At 45.9% G+C, this 10209-nt stretch overlaps 1 protein-coding gene across 1 annotated transcript; it reads left to right on the top strand.

The window, feature by feature from the left end:
• The first annotated feature begins 402 nt into the window (after positions 1–402).
• On the top strand, positions 403–9589 carry OTP (orthopedia homeobox). Its single transcript, XM_075932318.2, has 3 exons — positions 403–710; positions 1431–1840; positions 7851–9589. The coding sequence occupies exons 1-3, from the start codon at positions 674–676 to the stop codon at positions 8379–8381; spliced, it is 978 nt and encodes a 325-aa protein (XP_075788433.1). The 5' UTR covers positions 403–673; the 3' UTR covers positions 8382–9589.
• The last annotated feature ends 620 nt before the right edge of the window (positions 9590–10209 follow it).

Here is a 10209-nt window from a genome sequence, read left to right as displayed (position 1 = left end):
ATTACAAATGCTGAAACGGGACTTTCCCAACACCAGCCACTGCCCCGCAATGATCCTGAAACTCACAGCCGATCTGCAGCGTGAACGTGGACACACAAAGCACAAGCCAGCCCCAAACAGGGCGTGAGAAGCTCCCTGGACCGGCAAGCCTGCTAGCCAGGCTCCCAAGCGGGCCCGCCCGCACTCCTTTGGCACTCCCTGCCCTACCCCGTGTCGGGTTGGAAGGCGCCGCCAGGCACCCGCTTAGGCCCTTGCAAAGGGGCAGATCTGAGCAGGGGCCGCGGGCCAGGAGAAGGACCCGAACTCCAGCCGGGCGGCGGGAGCGAAACAAGCGGAGACGCAGCGAGACAGCCCAGCCCCGGGCTGCGGGGCTGCTGTGCTGAGGCTGCAGGCGGGCGGGCGGGCGGAGTGGGGACTCGCCGGGCTCGCTGACATTTGCAGCCTGCCCTCCTGATTGGTCCCTTCGCCGAGCTGCTCACGGGTTCATTGAAGTGTTAAGCACCTCCCCGTCTCTCTAAAGGACATTATAATGCAAGAGACCCCCTTTTTAACCACACACCGAATTTTCTTTCATTTAGGCGATCTATATATATCTATATCTTATATCTATTTTAAATAACTTAAAACCGCTAAAATTTGGGGGGGAACAGCCTTCGCCCTGGAGCGGTGCGCGATGCTGTCTCACGCCGACCTCCTGGACGCCCGACTCGGTGAGTTTTTTTCCCCCCAGCATCTTTCTCGCCCCCCGGCAGCGGCGAAGGAAGAAGCCAGAGCAGGAAATTGACAATTTGTTCCTTGTTTTACCTTAATGCGCTCTAAATGGGCTAATTTCTTTCAAAGTAATTGTACTGTATTAAAGTTTAATTTGATTTAACAGAGTCTTTAAAAAAAAGTCCATGGGCCATGGAGAAGCAGCCCCAGTTGTGGGCATTTAATTTCTCTTTCCCTCCCTGGTCTCCCCCTTTCCGGGACAGATTTCCCCCTAATCTTTGCGATTTTTTATTTTTTTCTCTTTTCTTTAAGATGGGACAAAATGTGGTTGGGTTGCTCCACAGCTGCCAGGGAGGCGAAGCCACCTGAGAGAAAGCGGCCTGGGTTTGCCAGCCCCACCGGCCAACACAATAAGCCCCCCAGACTCCCCCCGCCCGGTTCCGGGCAGGCCCCGCCGGGTCAGGCCCCACAGACGGGCCAGCGCCGGCTCCTCCCGCAGGCAGAGCGGCTGGCCCCAAAGTTTCCCTGCCCACTCAAGTGGGTCTGACGGCTCTGCCGGCCCGGAGCTGTGGGGCGGCGGGGTGGGCTGGAGGCTCCATGGCTGGGGCGAGCCCCATGGCAAAGTTGGTGCGCCGGGCGCTGCTGGATCCCAGCGTGAGCCGCGCGGGGGCCGCCTACCTGGCTGCAGGGGAGTGACGGCCGCTGCTTTGCCTCCGCAGGAATGAAAGATGCAGCGGAGCTGCTGGGACACCGGGAGGCGGTGAAGTGCCGGCTGGGCGTAGGGGGCTCGGACCCGGGAGGGCACCCGGGAGACATGGCTCCCAACTCGGACACGGTGGAAGGGGCCACCCTGCTGCCCGGGGAGGACATCACCACGGTGGGCTCCAACCCGGCCTCCTTGGCAGTCAGCGCCAAAGACCCCGACAAGCAGCAGGGGCAGCCGGGCGGGCAGAACCCCAACCAAACGGGACAGCAGCAGGGGCAGCAGAAACAGAAACGGCACCGGACCCGCTTCACCCCGGCGCAGCTAAATGAGCTGGAAAGAAGCTTCGCCAAGACCCATTACCCAGACATCTTCATGCGGGAAGAGCTGGCCCTGAGGATCGGCCTCACCGAGTCCCGGGTCCAGGTATGAGCAGCTGCTCCCATGCACATCCCTCCCGGAGCCCTCAGTCACCCCCTGCACTCGCTACCTGCCGCCAACGCACCTCGGGCCTCGCGCCCCTCCTTTAGGCTTTCCCTGGTGGGCTGATCAGAGAACAGGCTGCTTTGTAATTCCCCCGATCCTACCGTCTAGAGAGGCAGCTCCAAAGACCACCGCCTAACCCCTAGCATAAATAGGAACAAACCCATCGAGAGCCAGAGCCTAGAGACCAACCTTGTGCAAAAGGGGCCCAACAAAATAGCATTTGAAGCCGCAAGGAATTTTTTAAACGCCCATCTGGGGCAAGAAAGGGATTATCAGCACTAGTGTGAATGCAACAGTTGAATATCAGCTATTAAACAGAACTTCGATTTCTGCATAAATGGCTGAACCAATCCCCGTTAGGGGGAACAGTGTAGCGCGGGACACAGTTCTGCGTAGTAAAATGGTGTGTTTTCTGGGCTGATTGTACATCCAGCGAACACCCTCGCACTTTACAATTGATCTCTGAAAAGAACGATCAATCGATCGATCGAAAAGAGACCCCTCAAACCAAACAAAACCAAAGACAGATCTGCTGTAACTAGTTTTCTGTTTCATTTTTAATACATTCAGTTGCGCTTCCTCTTTCCTAATGAGCCTGTGAAATATTACCAGCGAGCTAAAATAATTTCAAATCGTACTGTAAATCTGAAGTGGTATTTACTTGGATTTGGGGGGGAATATTGAATTCCAGTGGAAAGCAGCATTGAACACTAGGAAAGCAATTGCAAATTCAGAGGCTGTTCAATTAGTCACATGTTTATGTCTCCTGAAATGTTTACAATAAGCGTATGCTCCTAATATGTTCCCGCTTCTTTCATCATCGTTAGCACTGAATTGGTTGTGCTCTGAATCTAATTTAGTAGTGTAAGCTGTCCAAGGTACTGAAGATCTGCCATTAAAATCTGCGGCAATATTTTCCCCGGAACTTTATGCGCGAGTGCCTGAAATATTTCACAACTCAAATCTCCTATATAATATGAATTGAATCTTAACAATATGTTAAATTTTAAATGGTTGGTTAAAAAATTCTTTAAGCTTTTAAACTTTTTGAGTTTAATTTTCTTAATAACAAATTCTGAAGACAAGAGTAGAACTAAATAGCTTAAATATCAATTATTTAAATATCTCATTTTATTATATGTATTTTGACATATACAAGTTTAGTCAAGAAATTTAGAAAGACATTAAAAGAAGCCAGGGGAATAAAAAAACAACAGACTGATACAAACAACGATTTTAAACCTAAACTGTTATTCTGGGGAATTTGTATAAGATCCTTAAGCGATCCTCATTGAACGTACTTTAATTATACGTGGAATGGTGATATTTTGAATGCAGTTGCATTTTAATAATGTTCATTTTCGAAAATTATCACGGCAAGCCAAGTCCTTATCTCAAAAATGGAAAAAAAAGACAAAAGATATATTAAAAAATAAATGAACGTTTCTTAAGCAGAAACTGATGGTTTCTTGTTTGTAACAGAACACACACGCGCATGCACACACACACGTTTAAAAAGCAAAACGATTTTATAAAACTGATACATGATGACAATTACTTTAAATTAAAATAGAAAGGATTCACAAATAAAATATAACTGGACAACTGACTTTAGGAAAAAAAAGAAAATGTGGACGATTAAACTTTATTGGATTTTCCAAAGGTTAATGACACCAATTTCAGTATTAGGAGTGTGGTAAATGAAATAAAATATAAAATATATAATGGAAATAGTTATTTTCCAAAAGCACATAAAAGAAATATGTATGAAGAAAGATAAAGTGTTTTAATGGGCTCAGCATAATCTTGAACCAATGATAACAGCACGAGACTGCTGATAAAAACAGTTTAATAGAGTGGCAATTTAAATATTTTTTACAATAATGTTCTGTAGTTTAAAAAGTAATCAGATCAACATAGCCTTCTTAATTAACACTTCAAAATGATTAACATGGAATGTAATGCAAAAATAATTTATGTAAAATGTATTGACTTCACAATTCACTGTATCATTGCTCCTTGACCAAATTTAAATTAAAAAGTAATTGGTTTATGTTCTTATATGAGTACCGCACAGTATTCTTTATAGTTAACAGATTGCCTACACATTCCTTACAGTATGTGGGGCACCACACTGACTAAGAAATGATCTAAACAGTTAATTTATAGCGGCTGTATATGTTTTTATGTATTTTAAATGCTAGAATAAATTATCTCTTTCCTCATTTTAGAGCTATATATAATGTATAGTATTCATTTAAATAATTATTAGAGGCCTATTGCTTATAGGGGAAGCTAGTTCTATGTCTGATACCGCTCTGGTTTTCAGGCTTGCGTAATAAAACCATTTTTTTTATAGCATGCCATTATTAGAAACCAATTTCAGAATTATTTATAACCTGGAATGGCTTATTAAGCAGCAATGCGAGAATCATGCAAATTACGCGATCCAATGCAATATAATAAGCATAATCATTAGTCTCTAGCATGGATTAATTAACTTTCAATATTTTATTTACATAAAAACCAAATCAGTGAAATAACTTCTGCACAGTCAGCCTTGCCTTTCAATATTTTATACGAACAAAAATAATGTGCTGTAATTCCATTGACCGTGTCCCCCACAATGGTCCTGTCACCTGCCACATCTTAATAGGGGACAAGCTGAGAGTATTTTCTAGTTTTCTAATGGAATGAGAAATTGCATTTTCTTCCTCTCCCAGCACTATTAAAGTGTAATGAATTCGGCCCAGAGTTCACGGCTGGCTGATCGAAATGAACCTGAGATCTGAGCTTTAATACAGCTCTCCAGATTTCCTACCAAATCTTCACATTAATCATCTGCTAGATTCCAATGAGATCTTCATAAAGGTTTGGCTCCTGAAAAAAAAAGTAATATTCTCACTTCTTCTCCATTTCTAACACATTTATTGCTGGGGAATTAAACGGGCTATATATTTTAAAATACATTTACAGTATGTCTATATTCCTGTAACAGCAGAGATCAAAGTAGATTTTTAGTTTCCAACCTCCATTAGATTCTCACTGTTGTATTAACAATTTTCAGGGACTAGTTGCATTTTAAACATACGCCAGAGTTGCCCAATGCCTGTGGTTAATATATTTCCAGAGTTGTCATGTGTGCATTTTCAAAATCTCCCTCAGGTTTTCTCTACGTTTTAATCTGTCATGCACTAGTTTTCAGCTGGAAACATTCACATTTTAAAAGCATATGCACGATAGCTATGAACTGAGGCGTTCAGACCTGATGGAGATTCTTTACAACACCAGTAAACCATGAAACATAAAAGATTTTGTAGCCGCAATTTAACTATTAACCCTAAAACATAATTGAACACGATTTTTCGATTATTCATATAACATTTAGTTCCTTAACAGCTGTTCATTTCTGTTAATAGCCGGCCATACTTCTCAGTCTAGGTATATAATATTAAACGATAAACACCAGCAGGTTCTAGGGTCTAGAATAGTAATAATCCAGATTCGCTGATTTCCCTTTTTACTACATCCCAGTATTTTCATTTGATAATGCAATGAAACCTGTCCGTCTATTCACTCCAATGTTATCACCTGGAATCCAAGCATCTGGTTACTATAAATCTGACCCTAAAACATTCTAACGAAGAGCAGCAAGGCAGGATGTCGGGTTTTGGAGCTGCTTGCTAATGACGCAGCCCCTAGGGCGTTAGTAGTGAAAAAATTCGGAGCTGACCTACGAAAATCATGTTACGATAACACAGACTTTTGATAACAATTCCGGCGCTAGCTCAAACAGGATCGGTGCTTCTCCCCTCCCCCCTTTTTAGACAGGAATATTTTACATGAATTCACCTCGTTATGAGTGAAAGTGGCTGCCAACAGCTCAGTCCTGGGACAGACATAGATCCCTTTCATTATATACATTCCTGCAGCTTTATTAATTAGTCACACGGCAACTCGCGCGGCTCCAGCAGAGCTGTGACTGTAGAGCATAAAACCAGGAGAGAAAATGCAAGAGAATAAAGGTCAGGAAGAGACAATAAAGTCACGCAGGAAAGGGAGCAGAGCGAGAATTGGGGAGGAACGGAGTAAACCTAATGCTCTAAATCGTTTTCCCGTAAAAAAAAGAAAATTTTCGGTGCTATACAATAGACCCAAACTGTATAGTTCCATTGCAGTGCGTGTGTGAAGGATTTGGGGATACGTGATAAGTAGTGAATTATCTGAACAAGCCAGACACTGATCTTAGGAAACCAGTTGTCACATTCTTGGCTCTGATTATATAGAGTCAGACCTTTGTAAAATCCCTCAAAATATAGACTAAGTCATTTGAATCGGGACAAATCCTGTTCCATTGACTCCCAGTTTGTAAAACCAGCCGCGTTTGGCCCGATTAAAAACAAGAGTGTTAAATGACTGAATGCAGGATGATTAAGACTAAAGCGCAGGTATCACATCAAGTATCAGTTCACCAGCGGGCTGAAGGAGATGAAAATCCAGTTAATTAGCTAGCATATCGAAATGGATACCTAAAAACGTTAAGAGATTATTGTCATGGTAACGTGGTTTAGACAATGATCTCACAGGAAACCCCTATTGCGTCTTCTTTATTTTGACATTTGTAGACAAATAGCCCAAAGATCAGAGATTCCCTTTGCCATTATTAAGAAGTAAAATGTAACCAGTCTAGGTAGGTTCGAAGTGTATTTAATCAAATATAGCTCATTGCAAAAGAGACTTGGGTTTGTCAAAGCAAAATTAAATTTTATTGACAACTACAATAAGTAAGCTTTGAACTTGGCCTCCATTCATTTGCAATGTCGGAAAGATAAATTTACTTTCACTCTACAGATGAGAAGATCCTGGCTGTTGAGAAAGGGATAAGGCCCGCAGGCTCAGGCCTCTTGTCGTTTTCTGTAAACAGCAGGTCTGAAGGCTAATGCAGTGCAGGAAAACTGGAAATACCTCGCCCCCCATATACACACCAAAGAAACGTTAATTAAAGACCCCTTTGCATCTGGCATATGCACATGTAATTCTATATTTAAAGGCATAACCACCATTATTGGTGCAAGGCAGGTTATCTTGGCTACACAAATCAGAATGTGAATCAATGGTAAAGGCTTTATTATTCAAGGTGAATTACTATCAGATCCGTTTAGTTTACAAATAAACTATTTTTCTTGGTGCAAATTGGGGAGGGGGGGAGGTTGTGTCTTTAAGGAGTCAAAATAAGGAGGTCTTTCCTCAAGTTTTAAATCTCCATTTTTATACTTTCAGTAGAAAGAGGATGTCTGTCTATGTGGTGTAGGTTGTACATACACTAGAGTCATAAATATATGTAGATGTATACAAATGTGGGCATACGTTCTACACATGGACAGGTAGGGTAGGATGTGGGAATGATGTTCATAGGGAAGCATCTCAGATATATTTTCCATGTTTGCATCTTATGTCTGCATATATACTTATTACTCAGCCCTGGCTTGAGCGCAGAGGACTGGACTAAATGACCTACTGAGGTCTGTCCAGTCCTACAGTCTGTGATTCTACCCACACGTAAGCAGCCATGAGGATGTGTTTGTAAGCGCTACAGGCTACCTCATACCCAGCATTTCCTCCGCATAAGCCCTATGCAGTGTGGATGCAGTTTCCAGATGTGAACGCCCCACCCTTCCTGCCACTTGTCTTCTCCGATCAGCCAGCACTTTCCCGCGGGCTTGCCCAGCGCCTGGCACAATGGGCCTCGTCCCCTGTCTCGAGGTGGCCGCTGTGGGAGCGGTGTAGCGCAGGGGCGGCCCTGGCAGCGGATTCGGGCCTAGCTGTGTGTGTGGGGGGGCCCGGGGGAGGCCGGCACAGGCGGGGGCTGAGCAGCTCTCCCGCCGGTGGCTCCCCGCGGCGCACGGTCCCTAACCAGCCTCTCTCGCCCGCTTCCCCCCCTGTCCGGCAGGTCTGGTTCCAGAACCGGCGCGCCAAGTGGAAGAAGCGCAAGAAGACCACGAACGTGTTCCGGGCGCCGGGCACGCTGCTGCCCACGCCGGGCCTGCCGCAGTTCCCCTCGGCCGCCGCGGCCGCCGCCGCCGCCATGGGCGACAGCCTGTGCTCCTTCCACGCCAACGACACGCGCTGGGCCGCGGCCGCCATGCCGGGCGTGTCGCAGCTGCCGCTGCCGCCGGCGCTGGGCCGCCAGCAGGCCATGGCGCAGTCGCTGTCCCAGTGCAGCCTGGCGGCGGGGCCGCCGCCCAACTCCATGGGCCTGTCCAACAGCCTGGCGGGCTCCAACGGCGCCGGCCTGCAGTCGCACCTCTACCAGCCCGCCTTCCCCGGCATGGTGCCCGCCTCGCTGCCCGGCCCCAGCAACGTGACGGGCTCGCCGCAGCTCTGCAGCTCCCCGGACAGCAGCGACGTGTGGCGGGGAACCAGCATCGCCTCCCTCCGCCGCAAGGCGCTCGAGCACACAGTCTCCATGAGCTTCACCTAATGGCCGCGCCCCCGCCCCCGCCCCGCGCCCGGCCGCCGCCCTCGCCTCCCCTTGCGGATCGCGCCCCCCTCTCCGCCCCCCTCCCCGACTTACTTACCAGGGAGTCGACTCAGGATCTGAAATCAGACACCAACGGACTGGTTTGTGGGTAGAGAAACCCCCACCCCTCACACGCCCCCAGGCCTGTGTGCCCGGGAGGAGACACAACGACCAGGGCCTTGTGTCTTCACAGCAACACACGAAAGGACTCATTGGGCATGTGGGATCTCGTTTTAATTTGTCTCCTGTCTCCCTTCCCCATCCACCCAACCATCTTTTGGGCTTTGCCAAAAGATCCATTTTTTTTAAAGAAACACAACAATAACGACCCCCACCACCATTATTGCAGGGTTTTTTTGGGGGGTCTGTAGGTTTCCTAACGGCCAACACTGGTTTGGGGGGGGCTGGGCAGATTAATGAAGTGATAAGAGAAATCAAGAAGAAATTGAACCCATTTTGATTAAGCGTTTCTAAGGGAGAACAGAAATCAAAGTAATGTTTCCTTTTGTAAAAAAGTGTGAGGGGGGAAAACACTTCCCTTTTCTGGATCTTTGATTTCTTGATCGATTTAGTTGCAAACCTGTCACCTTTTTGTTTTTATTTTGTTGCTGTCGTCTCTATTGCATCTTCTTGCTGTTGCCACACGCCCTGCAAGCTCAGTAGCGAGGGCCTGGTGCACATGGACAGTGTCTCTCTCCAGCCCTGCCAAACTTTGTACAGAGACCACAACCAACTCTTTCTGCATGTGCTGGTCCAATCCAATCCCGGAGAACAGATGCTATTTGGAAGAATGAACAAACAATGTGAAATAGGATGTTTTGTGTAGATAAAGCATTCTTGTTACATACTGGTCGGTTTGTGATCTGTTTTAACTTATTGTCTGTGCTTATTTATTGAATTTTGGGTTTCTTAATAAATGTTTGAGCTAATATAAAGCATATTATTTGACTTTTCCGGACAAGTTTATAACAAGTTAATGTAAATGGATAAATAAAATCATTTTCAGTATGTGATATGAAGAATTATGGGTTTTGGTGTGGCGTGTGAGATGTAGGAGGTCTCTTAACCCACAGGAAAAAAAATACGCCCCTCCCCTTAATTTAATAATGCAATGATTTTTTTGGTCAGACTTTTGGGAATGATTTGCTTGCTTGAACTTTGCATTGAAGTATTTCATTTATTACCGTTTAATACTTCATGATTAATAAACTTTTGTTAATCTTTGTGCGTAATTGACCTTTCAACTCCAAGACACAGAAAGTTACGTTACAAACAACACAGCGAGAGGAGAGGAAAAAAGGAGGCTGGAAATCAGCGACAAGGTGTACTAGAAAGTATGAGTAATCTGTTATGGCGCCGAGGATGGGAAGATGTGAATCAACGCAGGACACACAAACTCAATGCCCATGCGCACGGCGCAGGGCAGACAATTATGACATTAACAACAACAGGTCTCAGACACTGACCACGAGACATTTTCTTACTGATCCGTTTCAGATAATTCGTGTTGGGGTCGCATAGGGTTGAGTAGAATAAAAGCGCGGAGCTAATCCCGCAGTGGAGAAGAACAGCAGAACTTGCCATACCCTTTGATTTTTAGCCGAAAGGAGCCAATCGCGTCAGTAGCCAAAGAGCATGGCTACGCTGGGCGATGAGGCTTGGGGTTCGGTAAGGAGAGCTAGCTGGTGATGGCGATGATGGGTCTCTCCTCCCCGGGCTGGAAAAGGGTGTAGGGAGGAGAAATGAAATTGAAGCATAGTTGGAGGAGAGCTCTTTTAGCCACACGTGA

This window comes from Pelodiscus sinensis, chromosome 6 (genome assembly GCF_052426305.1).
Source record: "Pelodiscus sinensis isolate ZL-2025 chromosome 6, ASM5242630v1, whole genome shotgun sequence".
NCBI classification, from domain to species: domain Eukaryota; kingdom Metazoa; phylum Chordata; order Testudines; family Trionychidae; genus Pelodiscus; species Pelodiscus sinensis.
The sequence above is the reverse complement of the archived record's forward strand: the minus strand, read 5'-3'. Positions and strand labels throughout refer to the sequence as shown.